Consider the following 16,152-nt stretch of genomic DNA (forward strand, 5'->3'; position numbering starts at 1 on the left):
CAGTGGTGAGCTGCAAGAGCCAAAAGAACTTGAATGGTGGACATCCGCTACGCACTAGAAAAGAGGTGCACAGCTTTATGTTCATCAGTGGGATATTATTAGAGATTCTTCGATGCATTGGCAAAAAGAACATTGCCATTGATGAACTTGTTATCTTTTTAATTGTTTGTTTAATGGGAGTGAAGCTTGTGAAGTATCTTGTGAGGATGTGAAGTAAGAACTAGTAAGAGTGCCAATCCTAAAAGCACCCAAAAGAGGTGAAGTTTTCTATATATTTTCAAGAATAACAATGCATTGTACTATTTAGCCTAAATTTTGGAAGAGAAATGGTATCACCCATTAGCCTTTAGAGAAAAAGTCTCAAAGTAATCGAAACCCGCCCGCTGGGCAAAACCCTTGGCAACAAGCCTAGCTTTGTGCTTGTCCAAGGAGCCATCTGCAAGATACTTGGTTCTAAAAACCCATTTTACACCTATCACCTTTCACTTCTTGGGACGCGGGACAAGGTCCCAAGTTTGATTTTGCTCGATGGAATCAATCTCTGCTTGCATAGCCCGTCTCCAAACATCCTGTGCAAGAGCCTCCTCAATAGTGGAAGGCTGAGAATCCTGAAGAATTTGGGACATAAGAGCATAGTTCACACAGAGTGAACTATCCCGCGGGGGCCCGTAATCGGGCCGATCGGTGTGGACCTGTAGAAGAAGCAAGAAAGTGAGTAACATCGGAATCCTGCATAAGCCGGCGATACCACAAAGAAAGCCCGAGAGACGACTCCTGTTGCAAGGGAGACCGAGTAGCCTCTGGAACCTGCAAAGCACTTGTCTGAGAAAGGGACTCCCCCTCACCAAGGCAAGGTAGATCCTTCTCATCTGAAGACGGCTCCCCATCGGATGGCGTTGTATCCCTAGAAGACTCCTGAGGGGAGGCTGAAGGGGTGGAAGTACTCAAAGAAGGAGTCACATCCGCCAAAGGGGGAGGGGAAGCCGAAGTAGAGGGAACAGAAGGAGGAGGAATAAGAGGGGGAGGAGCCGAAGAAGGAGGGGAGCTAAGAGGCATCCTGGAAGGAAGAGTAGGGAAAGAAGGTGGGGGAGGGTCCATCGATGACGAAGAAGCATTTGTAAGAGAACCATCGATTGGATCCTCGGAGGCTGAAGCCTCATCGAAGATCACATTCCTGCTCACCTCAATCTTCCGTGTCGTCGGGTCGTAGAGCCGATATCCCTTCGTAGTCATGCTATAGCCCACGAAGATAAGCTGTCTCGACTTAGAGTCCAGCTTCGTCTTCCTCTTCTTCTTGTCCACATGGACAAAAGCATCACATCCAAAGATGTGAAAGCGAGACACGGAAGGCTTCCTCCCAAAGAAAGCCTCAAAAGGAGTCATGTCCTGCAATGCCAAAGTCCGAGAGCAGTTGCGTATATGCACCGCCGTAGCCACCGCCTCACCCCAAAGGGAATGAGGAAGACTCCTATACTCCAGCATGGATCGGGCCATCTCCACCATGGTCCGATTCGCACGCTCCACAATACCATTCTCTGATGGTGTGTTTGGATGGGAATACTCCACCCGAATGTTGTGATCCCTGCAAAACTGAGAAGTGAATTCGCTACCGTGATCAGCTCGAACGCCACGAACTTTGGAAGAAGTCCGTGTCTCCACAAACACCTTCCACTCACAGAAACGGGAGTACGCCTTGCTCTTGTACTCCAAGAAATAAGGCCACACATAAGGACTAAAGTCGTCCACAACCAGCATCAGATACTTGGCCTTCCCAAGGGAGGCTGTGCCTTGGAAGCCTGCCGAATGGCATCAAGGTTCAGATGCCTGTAACGAGCATGCCAAAGTAGCCCAAGCTCGTGGGAAGCCCTCGCAGCCAAGGCTGTGAGCGTGTAGAGCCCACTCTCCTGTGTACCTGTCCAAAGAGCATCACCTGTAGAAGCATCCTCCACAGTGACTGCATCCTAGGTAAAAATGACTCAGGTACCTAGCTGAGTAAAACCATGCACAGACAATAGATTAAAGCCCAAATCACGTACATAAAGAACTTTGGCAAAAGAAGACCGCCTGTCAGAAAAGAGGTAAAGTCCCCATGCTGTGAACAGGAACTGTAGAGTTGTCACCAATGGTGACAGTGCCCCCTCTAGAACGAAGATCCTGAAGCCAATCCTGTTGAAAGTTCATGTGAGAAGATGCTCCGTTGTCCACTAGCCAAGGCTTCTCCTGAGTGGTAGAAGCTAGGGCTATATCCTCCTCAACAAAGACATGCACAAAAGCAGACTCTATCGTGGTTGAGGCCGCCTTCGAGTCCTTCTTCTTGGGCTTCATATGGGGGTACTTTTGCCAACACTTCTCCTCGGGATGAGTGCCCTTCCCACAGTGTGGGTACTTGGGCTTCTTCTCCTTCGTATCCTTCTTGTCCTCCTCCTTCGTGTCCTTGGCCTTCTCCTTCTGTTGCTTCTTCTTCTTGCCCGGACTTGCCGCCACCAGTACCTACAGTAAAAGCCTTGGTGGAGCCATTGGCACCCACCTCTCTTAGACGCTCGTCATGCTTCAAGACAAGTGGGGAAAGTTCCTCCCATAGGAGTTTCTCGCGGGTCCTCGAGGTGACGAGGCTGGTATAGAAGACATCATATCGGGGTGAGGGCAACTGAGTCAAGAGAATCATTGCCATATCCTCGGACGAAATCACCTGACCAAGAGAGGCTAGCTCGCCTCGCATATCCTCCATCTTCGTGATGTGCTCCTTCATGGAAGAAGAATCATCAAGACTGAGCATCCGCAATTTCTTCTCCAACGAAATCTTGTGGGCGAACATCTTATGCTGATACAAAGACGCAAGCTTCTTCCACACTTCCGCCGCGGTCTTTAACCTGTGAACATGAACAAGAACAGAGTCGTGAAGACTCATAAAGAGAAAGGAATGGGCTCGAGAGTTGAGCCTATCCCACAAGGCTACACGGTCCATAGAAGCCCTATCTGACGAATCCACCGGGGGACGGTCGATGGATGAAGAAACAAGCTCCCATAGGGCGAATGTGTCGAGGATGCACTCCACCTTACACGACCAGAGGGAGCAGTTGGAGCCATCCAACTTATCTTCCTTCGGAAAGGAAGGGAGTATGGGCACCTGTATCGAGGGAATCAAGGGAGGCATACGGACATCTGAAGCAGTCTTTGCTGATGGAACTTTCACGGTAGATGGAACCCTCTGAGATGCATGGACTGAAGAAGGACGGGTACGAGGAGACTCCTCCCGTCGTCGATCACGAAACTCCTGATAATCCCGTCTCGGCTCAGAGGAATGATGAGAAAGAAGCTCATCCTCTGAGTTATCAAAGCCTGAAAACTGGTAAGACATTTTCCAAATCTGCAAACACCAAACAAAGTTTGCCAATGCTGAGGGATAACCACCAAAAGGGTCACCAACCACCGATCAGACTGTGAACGGCAAGAAACTGAGGTCGCTAAGAACCAGAAGCTGTAAACACAACTGGAGATGATGCAAACGCTGATGCAGGAGCTATCAGACACCAAAACACAGTCTGGAGTGGAGTAGCCTGCAAGAAGAGGGCCACCAGAGGAGGAGAAAACCGCCTGAAGTGCAAAACGCCACCAGGAGGAGTGTCACCCAGCTGATAGAAGGCCGCCTTGTAGCAAAACGCAACCAGGAGGTAGATGGTGACGTGGCAGCCACTGGAGAAGGCGCCTACAGCAAACGCAAGGGTTGGGACCTGCAGGAAGAGCCGCCTGGCTGATGGTGAAGGTATGGCAGCAGCAGAAGAAGGGGATGGTGTCTCTCTATGAAATCTCTCCTCGGTGCTCTCAGTTAGGGGATGATACCATGTGAGAGTGCGCAACGGAAGAAGAAACATGAACACAGAGGAAGAGAGAGAAAGCAGAAAATGAAGGAAGAAAATCTGCACTGACTGAAATGAATGCTGAATACAAAGGTGTGGACTGATCAGTCCCTGCACGCAGCTCGGAGCGTCAGTGAGGGCACCAGATCAGGCTAGAAGCAATGGCAGCACCAATGCCGGAGTCGGAGTGTGTGCTGAAATCTGCAAGACAATGTAAGGGACTGATGGGGGGGCTGCTATATATAGCCCCCCAGCCTCCAAACTGGCCGACCTGGCCCAAAACTCGCTGACTGCTCCATAATGTCCAACCTGCCCATAAAATGGGCCGACTGCCTACAGTGCCTACACCCAGGAGTTCACCGACTGGCCAAGACAGGCTAACAAATCCTTGACACACATTCTGGTTCTATATAGGCATGACAGTTCAATCACTACTTGTAGGTTGTTGGGTGGAGAATAGACAGCTCAAATAAAAAATAATGGTCCATACTGCCAATGGTTTGTGCTAGTGTGGAGAGAGGAGGTAGTATTTAATGCACATGCCTGGTGAGGAGCCCTGCAAGTAAAATCATCTGCTGGTGACAATGCATGAAATCATTTGTTCTAGCAAACTCATCCAGCTCTTAGAGTTCATGTGTGATTTTTTTTAAAAACACTAATGTTGCCTATGGGATGTTGGGAAAAAATGCATCACTGATGGGATGCATTGGACATGCTCCCTTATGGGACATCCACCATTGCATAAGCCATTCATCACTATGAAGATTACTTAAGGCATGAGCAGAAGTGATAGTCGTAGCGATAGCATTTGTGCTTTTATGGAACAAAAATTGGTGTCGCTATGGCCAATGAGTTGTAGTAGTGTTTTGAAGTATTTTTTCTACACTGAACCAATGGGATGCAAGCTTCTAGTTAACATCTCATGATCAACTTTCAATGATGGATAAGAAAATGTCGGTCATCTTGGCTTGAAATAGGCTAGAGTAGGATGTTTCGGTAAATTAGAAGCTGAAGAAGGCATGCCAGACAATAACCATAAGCCATGTGTGGAGGAGGGTCGTGGCTAATCCATGATATCAGATGTTCCTTTGTAACTGAGATTAATAAAGTCTAGCTTTGATCTTCTTACCCACTATTATTGATTGGGTGCTTTCTGTAGGCTCAGATGCAGCAAAGGTTAGAGCGAGAGAAGGAACAAGTATCAGCAATTGACACTGCCATTCAGGACGATGAAAGAAGTGGGCATATTTGCAAAGTCTGTTTTGAAGCTCCAACTGCTGCAGTTCTGCTACCTTGCAGACATTTTTGCTGTAAGAAACGGATTTCAAACTCAAACTGACACATTTGGATTCAATAACCATATCCCTTGTCTTCACAATTTTGAATTTATTGTCTTTTGCAGTATGTAAAGCATGCGCTGTAGCCTGCACAGAGTGTCCCCTCTGCAGAAGTGGTATTGCAGACAGGATAATAACTTTCACGTCTTAGTGCAAAATGAACGTAATAGGCTTGGATCTCAGAGCGCTTCAGGATTTGGAGGTGGATGTTATTGCCTTGCAAATCCAAATTCAGTTAAAATGGGAAATGCATCTGAAAGCTTACTTCTAGAAACACTGAATTTGAGCAGCAGCAACAATATGGTCTTATGGCACCGCTGCGGAGAAGACTGCATTAAACGAGTTCACCATCAAGTGGGCTGGCATCTGCGGATGGGAGAATTTTTCAAGAGCTGCATGAAGGTGAAGGGATCTACTGGTTGTCAATGCTTCTTGCACAAGGATTGCAACGGCACGTTTTGCCCCCCATATTGCGAAGTCTGCAGGTATTGTTTCCGTGCCAGATCTATCCCCTGCCAGTCTTTTGAATTGATCGCTTTCCAGTTGCCAAAGATCTGGTCTAGCAATAAGTGGACTGAGAATAAAATGCAAATATATTGTATTCGGCCTGTCCCCAAGGCCTATTAAGGCGCGAGTAAGGAGTGAATGATTTCCCTTATTCGAATGTCTGAAAACGCATGAATCACTCACTCTCTCTCTCTCTCTCTCTCTCTCTCTCTCTCGTTCGATCACGTAACACAACGCTCCTCGCTACGCTCATGGCTCTAACTCCTCACGAATAGCAGTGACGATATCTATCCACATAACACAGCTTGACTGAGCCATGGTCACTGTGGGCTATGATGCACGCCGTCTCTTTTTTATGCTCTGCAACGTCCACCAACGGATTACATGTCGAGAAGATGGGCCACGAGGATTATGAGGCTTCACTTCCTGAAAACGCAATTCCCCATTTTTCATTAGACTCTCAAGATCCAATCTTGGTGACAATGCGTTCAACGATATCGTTTGTTTGTTTTTTTTTGCGGAGTGGAAGCTCGAAAATTGTATTAAATATAAGAAAGAAAGGGTTTGCTTCGTACATGGCTAGAAAACATAAGCATTAACGTATAGTTGGTTCATCATGCGCATCGCCTTGAGGCCTATAGAAAGCAATTGCGTTTACCGCCCCCACCTTCGGAAAAAAAAAACATCGTGGTCATTGAGATTTCATTCCAAATTGTCACATAATTTCAACAATAAAGAAAATATAGAATTATTATAATTACCCTTGAAACATCTTTCTATTGTGAGCATTGCTATCAATAGTGCTAGACCTTAAATTCTGCAAGGGTGTGCGTGTTTAGGTGTCTTATTTAGCATGGAGATGCAATCAATCTCTCTGTTTGATGTTGCCGGACATGAAGTTTGATCTATTATGCTAGCTCATACATACTTAGATCCACTCTCTCACCCCATGCATGTGAGTATCTCAATCAAAGTACTTTTTCTTTTTTGCATTAATAAACTCCTTCAACTAGATTGCTACTCTAGATTGCATTAATAAACTTCAGCTAGATTGCTACTCTAAGTTTGGTTACCATGTAAGATTTGCACGAAAATATTTTGCCTTTAACTTGTGAGCCCATATTGTGTTTTAATGCCAAAACTAAGTGGTTTAGTCACAAATTCTTTTTAATGCACAAAATATTACATTTATTCGACTTTTATATGCTACACAAGATATACACTTATTCAACTTTTACATGCTACACCACGAGATATGCTTATATCATGTATGACATTTGTACATACAACTATGCAAGTAGTAATCCCAAAATCAATAATCCAAATAATTCACTGTGTACTCAAGTTTGTCTTGTAAGTAATGGTACACACCTATGTTAGTATTAAGGTGCCTCTATAGCATAAATATATAACCCTCTGTGTGTGTGTGTGTGTGACATGGTAAAAAAAAAACACATGTATTTACCATTACTTTCCAAATAGTGTCATTTATATTTGTGAAATAACAAGTAACTTACAAAATAACAAAGCCTTGCTCTCAAATTAACTAAGGTTAAGTGATTTTTTTTTCTCGTATAAAATTAAAATTTCAAGATTATGATAAAACCAATTGCAACATACCAATCTTTATTTGATTGGAATGTATGGTCCATGCAAGATTGTGATATTTGTGAATGCAAGCATGGGTTATTGAGATGGCTAAGTTTATTTATTTGTTGGGAGTATGTGAATGTGCACACATGATCAAGCACTCATGTTTGTGTCTTATGGTTGTAGTCACTCAAGCTTTAATAAGTTTGTGTCTTACACCATATTCTTACCTTTCATTATTGCATTAATGACATGCCTTTCATATAGATGCAAATGTCATTTTGGTGTTACTATTTTCTCTTAGATCACCTAGTCATCACAAATAGTCCAATAAAAAAATAAGTGGTTACCTCTCACAAGCATAATCCAAGCATAAATTTTGTGTGCATAAATTTTGTGTGTGTGTGTGTGTGTGTGTTCAATTACTCTTATTTAATTCTCTCTCTCTCTCTCTCTCTCTCTCTCTCTCTCTCTCTCTCTCCAAAATATACTAAGAAATTTAATTATTCTTATTTAATCTCTCAAAGTTCATGACCCCATCGTAATGAATGCTAATTTTAACATCATAATGAAAAATTATTTGTAGTTAAAATATGCTTTCTCTAAATCATCAGATATAATTAAAAATAGATCAATGTTTGTATTATTTACATTTCTCCAACAATAGCACATTCTTTTATAAGTTATTGATTCATATAGTTTTTTTCTCCTATTCAAATTAGAAATTTAAATTGTAATTTTGATTTGTTCATATTTGTGATATTTTGGTATTTCTTTTTTACACACACACACACACATTTGAAGATCGAACTAATAAGGTCATTTTAATCTAGTGCAAGAACTAGAATTCAGGTTAATCCTTGTGGGTAATGGTTAAAACCTTTCATTGTGAAGTGGACTCAAGGGAGCTTGGGTAACAAAACCTATGTTATTTTAAGGATACATAGTAGTGTTATTATATATATGTGTGTGTGAATATGTATTTTAGATTACAAAATAAGATGACATAAGTGATGGTTATATCTATTGGATTAAAATGAGTAAAAATTTGTGATGAAAATCCTTTTTTGTTTTACAAATGGTTAGGAATAACAAGATTTGATAGATGATGTGCATGGAGGGTGTTTGTCACTCCATGGCTTGCATGGATAACAAACATGTGTGGCTCAGAGATAGAGAGGGGGGAGGACCTAGATATGTATACATAACTGAGATAATTGTACTCACACTGCATGATGAATACCCTCAATAGAAGCCCTTCAAAGGGTTTGCCAATCATCATCTCTATTGGTCTCCTAATGTAGGAGCTTTGTGGTAATTACTCATAGTGCTTTCCATGAATAAGACATTGTTAACTTGAAGTAACTTTCCATGAAATGCTAAGTAAGATTGAAGGGATGCTAAAGCTACGATTGGTAGAGGTACAAGAGGTGGTCAAGGAGGTGGTTATAGAGGCTAGTCATGAGAGCCTAGAGAAATGGCACAATGGTTATCTCATGATTGACACAATAACAATGGTGGTCAATATAATTGTGTTTGTGATGGGATGATGAAAAGGATTATATGAGGTGGATTAGTTGATGTAGAGATATTGGAAGAAGAGGGGTGAGGATAGATATCAACATGGACCCAGCCATGGGTCCATGCTTCTTGGTTCATGTAATTGGAAGCATCAGAGCCCATGTCACCCTAGGATGAGTAAGGTGAATGTCATTCCATTTGCTCCTTTTCCTTCATGGTCACACTAGCACCACTTAGTGGGATGAATCATTTAGAATCAGAATGCACCGTCATCCATAGCGTCTGACCAATGAGAGAGCAAGAATCGGCTTAACCCTCTAAGCGTGGAGATAGCAACCCCATTTCAGGGCATGTTAGCAAGGAAATTTGGAGGTTATGTTAACCCCTTTCACCCTAAACCTAGGGGCGCAACCCTAGAGTGCACGTGCCTAAACATTTTAGATTTATTAAATAAAATTCATGGGACTTCATATTTCTTTCAAAACTACATGCATATGCATGTTTTCTAATCGTCAACTTGCTATGCTAGCATCACAGATTCCAATCCAATTGTCGATAATTTGCATGATGGGATGATGCTCCTTTTAGAAGGGCTTTTAGGCTAGTTACACACCAAATGAGGGACACCCATTTTATAAGCTTTAAGGAATCAAAACACTTATTTAAGGGTTGGGCATTCACAATCCTTTATACACCATAGGACATGATGAGTCTCCCCTACTCACTTTGTAAAGTGGCGGACAAGGGTGCACTTTTGGCACTTACAACCAATCAAACAATTTATAAGTTTATTTTTTTATTTTTTTTACAATTTGTGTCCATTTGGTGTGTAAATCTACGTCACCCATGTCTATGTCGAGTTTCATAAAGTACATGGCCATACTTTGGGCGAGGGTTGGCCATCCATAAGTTGGTGTGTAACCAGCCTTAATTTTCATAGGATGCCAACTCGATTAACGAATGAACTTGTGTGCTATGCCCCCCCCCCCCCCCCCCCCCCCCCCCCCCATGCTTTAATATACATGAGGATAGCATGTTGAGTGATTAATATTCTAACATGATTTACATGAGATTCAGAGTTTCTATAAGTCTTGCATGTACATGAGAGTGAGTGTGTGCGCTCCAGTGCATGTGCATGTCTATGAGTTTACTAAAGCTAAGTGATCAATGAGATAAAATGGAGAGAATAATTTATTAAGTTATGCTCATTGTTACAAATACCATATTAGAGAATTTGGGAATATCCCAATTTCCACTTTCAAATAAGGAGTAAAGATTTGATCAAGTGGCTAAATCTTAACCCCATATTTGAGAGTGGGACTTGGGGGGATTGCTTATATAGTATCTACAAAAAATCTCACCTTCAAGTAAGGGGATAATAATTGACCATGTGTCCAAATATTAATCACATTAAGAATCCCCAAACTTCATGACAATTTTAAAATTCTTGAATATGTGGTGACAAGACCTTTTGAACTATAACATGGGTGAAGGTTGCCTTCTTGAGCTTTGAGATTGAATGGCTCAAGTGTGTGGGGCTCTTCAATGCTGACTAACTCATTGACAGGCCCAGCAAATCATGAACAACTCATTTGATAGGCCCACCTAATGAGTCAATTTTGAATAGACTAAGGCACTAAATGCATTTAGGCCGATCGAATGCATAGCATTGAATTGCCTAGCTTGCATGGCATAGGCCATTACTTGTGTTGTGACTACTTTGACTTGGCTCCCAATGGCCACATAATACGTGAAGGTATAGAAGGTTGGGTTTGGGTTGGCATTGTGCCCCGATATGGCCCACTTTCATTGGGGACCTTGACATATTTGGATTTGTCATAGGGGCGCATGTGTGAGCTAGTCTTCACACCTAGCTTGGTCCAACGTTGCTTGAGCTGAATTGAGCGTGAGTAACTTGGAGGGTGAAGTCTCCTTGGAACCAACTTGGTTTGATCATGTAGCCAACTAACTACCTTGATCTCACCAAGAAGATTACACCCTTTTAGTCTCGAGACTAGAATGGGCTTGAATTCACAAGTGGGCTTTTCAAGTAAAGGAACCTCTTTCAAGTTCACCTTCATGGTGAGTATGAACTAGGTGTTGCTCCATAACTTAGCCATCTAAGATCCATTCACAAAGATCTATTCATCATGATTAGTCCACATAAGAGGCATTGCAATGCCTCAGCTTTGTTGTATGAGGGCTCTTACCCCTTTGTAGTATCATCCATTCAAGTGCAGAGAGAGAGTTAACTCCTCGTTATGCTCATAAGAGTGGATGGTCACTTGCTCAAAAAATGTCACCCGCTTTCTCTAATTCACAGACTTGCATTCATGAGGCTTGAGAGTTGACATGAAAGTCTCAATCTTTGCCTTAGGATAGAGTGTTGTATTCTTAGTTTTTGCCATTATGTCACCTTGAGCCTTTATCTTCTTTCTCTTTTTGGAGTTGACTTTGGCTCCTTCCTTCTTCTCTCCTACATTGTTTGTTCATTTATTCTACAAGCAAGCACAAGAAGTTTGCTAGATGACCTTCCTTTGCATAGAGGTTGTATGTTTCTTTATACTCGTGGCTTTGTGAGTCTTTTGCTGTGCAACTCTTATTCATTTCAACATGGCACGTGGCCATTTCTTTACGCTCCTGGCTTAGGGAGTTCTTCATCTTTGTGATATGCATTGTGATCTCATGAAAGATGGTAGCTTTTTAATCCTCCTAGCTCAAAGACTTTGCTAGGTATTCTTCATTTGCATAGGGGGCACTCATTTCTTTATCCTTCTAGTGCGGCAAGGATTCTTCAGGTGTATCGATGTCATTGCAAGGTGTGTCGGGGTAGGATCTTTCTTTACCCTCTTGGTTCTAGGAGTCGTGTCCCCCCTCCATGTCAAGAGTGAGTTATTTTATCGTGGACCTCATAACCATCTGCTGCCTCTACTTTCATCAATATCATTGAAGAAGTGGTCACGCGAGTTTGAACCATGCCATGGGGGGGGTCACCTCCATAAGAGCATGAATGTGGCAACTCAATGCAATATGGGGTAGCACATGGCTTCATTCTAGCATGGGGGAAAGTTGGGTTCGACTTGGTCACTGGCTATTCACTTGAACAGGGCTGATATGTCTTCTAAGTCATAGGGCCTGGCATGGCACCAACCACAATCTTTGCACCATAGTCCATTGCAAGCCCTCACTTGGGGGTGCTTTTATATTCTAGGGTATCCCGGTCACCCACTTCAATAAGCTCATCACACCATTTCTCAATCTTCGCATTCATAGCTTTCAGATCATTCTTTATCCTTTCAAGGTCCCTTTGGATTCATTCAATGTGCTGGTCCACGGGCTCGGACAACACCATGACAAGGGGCTTTTCACTATCTTTGTGCAGATGGCACCTTGTTTTACCAATGTCCTCTTTGGTTCATTTCCATGTACATATGATCTACTAGGAGTTGCCTTTTTTTGGCATACATCCCCTCGATCTCAGCTTTCAACTTTGTAGCATGCGACTTTCTCACAAGTGTTTTTTTTCTTAGACTAAGATCGCCCTTTCAAGGGCCCATGCGCAGCAGTTTTCTCTGATACCAAGTGTGATGAACCACCCATGGGTTGGTCTTCGAGTAGGGGTGATCAGCCTCGTGGAACATGCCTCATGAGGTATCACCCAACACTGGGTGGTCCCAACAACATGCGGAAATGTATCATGGCACGGTACACAATACAACAAGTGAGCTCAAGTGAAAAAACAAGGGCCCAACATGAGGGCCAAGATTCATATTGAAAGTAAAGAGAGCATACAAAGATAACTAGAGCACGAGAGGGACTTCGTTGTGGGTGAGAGAGGAGGTATCAACACCTTACCATCACAACTCAACATTGCGGATGTGAGGCATTGGCTCATGGAGAGGCTCATATCCCTCATACATAGTAGGGGCATGAGAGGGACTTTCTTGTGGGTGAGGGAGGAGGTATCAACACCTTACCATCATGATTCAACACTGTGGGTGAGGGAATGGCTCATAGAGCGGCTCATATCCCTCATACAATCACGGGTGGGGGACTAGCTATATGAGCCTCTCTACGAGCCAGTCCCCCACCCATGGTTATATGAGGGATATGAGCCTCTCTATGAGCCAGTCTCTCACCCTTAGTATTGAGTTGTGATGACAAGGTGTTGATACCTCCTCCCTCACTCGCAACCAAGTCCCTCTCATGCCCCAGCTATATTTGTACGCTCTCTTTGATTTCAATAAAAATATGGGCCCTTGTTTTTTCACTTGAGCTCACTTGTATTGTGTATCGTGCCATGATACGCTTCTCCATGCGATTGGTACCACCGAGTGTTGGGTGATACCTCATGAGGTATGTTCCACAGGGCATGCCACCCCTTTCCCAAGATGGACCCATGGGTGGTTTGTCACGACAAGACTCTCTGGGGAGAGTCCAGTTCATCAAGATGTGGTGGAATATCTATTGCCACATTAGCTTATTAGTCATTGCAGTGTACCCCCACATGACCACAGTTGGTCATGTGTGGGAGCTATGAGAGGAGAAGAGAGACGGACCACTAAACACCAATTAGCTACTTGATTGAGTGCTCACCCATCAAGGTTTCCCACTATGATTATCTCAAAGTTGAAACTAGTAAGAAATTTGGGAGTGTTATAAAATCTTTTCAATGAGAAAAGAAGTGATATGATCACAAAGGCTCAACTCTTAGTCGCAAAGCAATGGACATTTCAAGGGTCAACTAACAATTATATAACCTTTTCAATGAGAAAAGAAGTGATAACATCACAAAGGCTCAACTCTTAGGTGCAAAGAAATGGACATTTCAAGGGTCTAATTAACAAATATAGAAGCTTTTCAATGAGAAAATAAGTTATAAGATCACAAAGGCTCAACTCTTAGTTGCAAAGAAATGGTCATTTCAAGGGTCGAGTATAGAAGCAAGGTTCAAGTGAGAAACTTGCATCAATTTTGACAAGGTTGAAGGCGACATAGGCCCAAAAAGATCTATTTTGGAGCCAAATGCAATTGTCATACTACAAATAATAAGGTGATGTAATCCTAAGGGCAAATAAACTAATCAATGTAATCACAAGTGCTTGTCTATGTGAATGTGTATAGCTAAGTAGGGCCAACAAGGAATGAATCACAAATTTCTAAGATGAAGGAAATAAAACATGCATTTAAATCAATTTAGAATATTATCAAATTTCGAGTCTGAGTTTCAAAATAAGGCATATAAATGCAAGTTTCTTAATAAGTATTTAAGCTCTTCAAATTTGATCCATATGAGGGTTTATTATTAGCAATTGGCCAAGCAAGCAAATATTTTCCCCATGTCACTTATGGGGGCACATGTGAGTGGTGGGGATGTATATACATATGAATGTACACACTCAATGACATTGAATGAGAAATCTTTTTGTTTTGGAAAGTCATGAAGCAAAAACCAATGCTGGCAAAAGACATCTCATGCACCTCTTTATCAAACATATGAAAATGGATTTTTTAAAAGTTGAATCTCTACACATCAAGTATAGTGATTCAATCAATTACCAATGCTTTTATTGTATATCACTTTCAATTTGATATGAGTAATTCTTAGAAAAATAAATAATTGAAACCACAACATTTGATGGAAAGTTAGCAAGCATTTTTAAAACATTGGTTGCCACATGAAGAGAAAGTTTTGTTTTGTGAAGCTTGTGAGAGGAGAAGGCAATAGGTTAACAATGTCCTTACTTCTCATTTGTTACACTAGCAAGTCCCCTTTTTTCTCTTGGAGCCACTTTCATCAAGATGGCCTTTGCCAACATCTAAAATGTCTTCACAATTAGTTTCCTACTATCCTCATAGGACAACATCTAAAATCTCTTTACACAATTACTTCCCTACTATCCTCTAGGAGATCTTACTTGAACGCATAAAAAATTTGCTAAGACCACATTTGGTACAAATTTCCACTAGCCATATTTTGATATGAAATTGTGAATCACAAGGCTTCTTAACACATAAAATAGATTCCCATACATTGGTGCTACTTTGATATGATAGTTGGTTTGTATAACATGTGTTTTATCCTCTATAGCAACTTAAATGTTCTCAAGTACATGATGTTCCATGATGCTCAAATGTTTTTTGGCACATATATTGTCTCCTTAAAAACATCATACAAACATAATATACACATCAACATGTATACGGTGCAAATTTCTGAATACAGTAAGGTTTCATGCTTTGAAAGCATTTGAAAGATATCAACAAAGTAAGATTTTATGTTGTATGAGCATCTATGAGGTATCCAAACGATTGGTTGGGTCCCCTAGAATCTTCTATACAACTCTATTTGTGATTTCATGAACATATAACAACATAATAATGAGTCCTTTCACCAACATGGTGCTTAAACTACTTTAACATGGGTACCTTTGGTACTTGTTCTCTTGTATAGTACCTTGGGATACTTTTGTGCTTGTAGTATTTCAACCAATGTAGTTACTAAACTACCTTATGTGGTACTTACATTATCTAGTTTCATGCATAAGACCTTGGACTACAAAAGGCTGACATGCCCCAGCCCTTTCGTTTAAAAAAATGATAGAGGAGATGGAGGGAGAGAAGCCAAATAATAATAAAGAGTAGAGAGATGGACAACCTAGGGGGTGGAAAAGAGACTTGGAAAGAGCAAGTCCAAAAAGAAAGCTAGTTAGGAGTCTTTTGATGCCAAATTAGAAGATTCTCATACTAATGATAGTAGTAGCGAGGACGAGGATTCTACCTTAGAAACAGACTTTGATGGTGATCAAGCGATTTAGATGATGAAACATGCAAAGGAAAACAAAGAAGGCATAAAAAGAAGTTAAAGAGAGATAGAGAGTCTTGATAGTAGGGATCGAAGGAAAAGTAAAGATAAAGATGGCAAGACAACCTTGGAAAAAAGGATGGAAAGAAAGATTAAAAAGCAACAAATGGATATGGGAGTAATGGATACTTAGCGGAATGTAAAGTACTATAATATTTGTCAGAAGATTGGACATGAAGCCAAAGAATATTAGCATTATCCAAATTTGAGAAATGCTAGGATGTAGCCAACATTGGAAGTAGTATTTATAAATCGAATTATATCTTAAATGGAACCATAGAGAGGATTCAAAGGTTTGACAAAAGGGCCAGTCACAAAAACAATGGAACAATGACTACCCACGACCATGGAATAATGCAAAGAAAAGGCCAAGAGGACCTTGCTACTGTTGTGGAAAGTAAGGATATATGTCAAGATCAAACTATACAATATGGGTATATGCCATAGGGCGGAATGAGGGATATAGATTGAAAAT

General features: G+C 41.8%; 1 protein-coding gene across 3 annotated transcripts in view; it reads left to right on the plus strand.

Annotated features, from left to right (window-relative positions):
- Positions 1–6,127, plus strand: part of LOC148027580 (kinesin-like protein KIN-7K, chloroplastic) — a 98,832-nt gene extending 92,705 nt beyond the window's left edge. For 2 of the 3 annotated variants that reach the window (XM_087689298.1, XM_087689299.1), the window contains 2 exons: positions 5,017–5,167; positions 5,260–6,127. In XM_087689298.1, coding sequence (XP_087545424.1) covers positions 5,017–5,167; positions 5,260–5,345 — 237 coding nt within the window. In that variant the 3' untranslated portion in view covers positions 5,346–6,127. The remainder of the gene's footprint in view (positions 1–5,016; positions 5,168–5,259) is intronic. The other variant, XR_015692609.1, reaches the window with a different exon arrangement.
- The last annotated feature ends 10,025 nt before the right edge of the window (positions 6,128–16,152 follow it).

The sequence above is a fragment of the Lygodium microphyllum genome, chromosome 12 (assembly GCF_053477565.2).
Source record: "Lygodium microphyllum isolate KBCC chromosome 12, Lygodium_microphyllum_v1.1.10, whole genome shotgun sequence".
Lineage (NCBI taxonomy): Eukaryota > Viridiplantae > Streptophyta > Polypodiopsida > Schizaeales > Lygodiaceae > Lygodium > Lygodium microphyllum.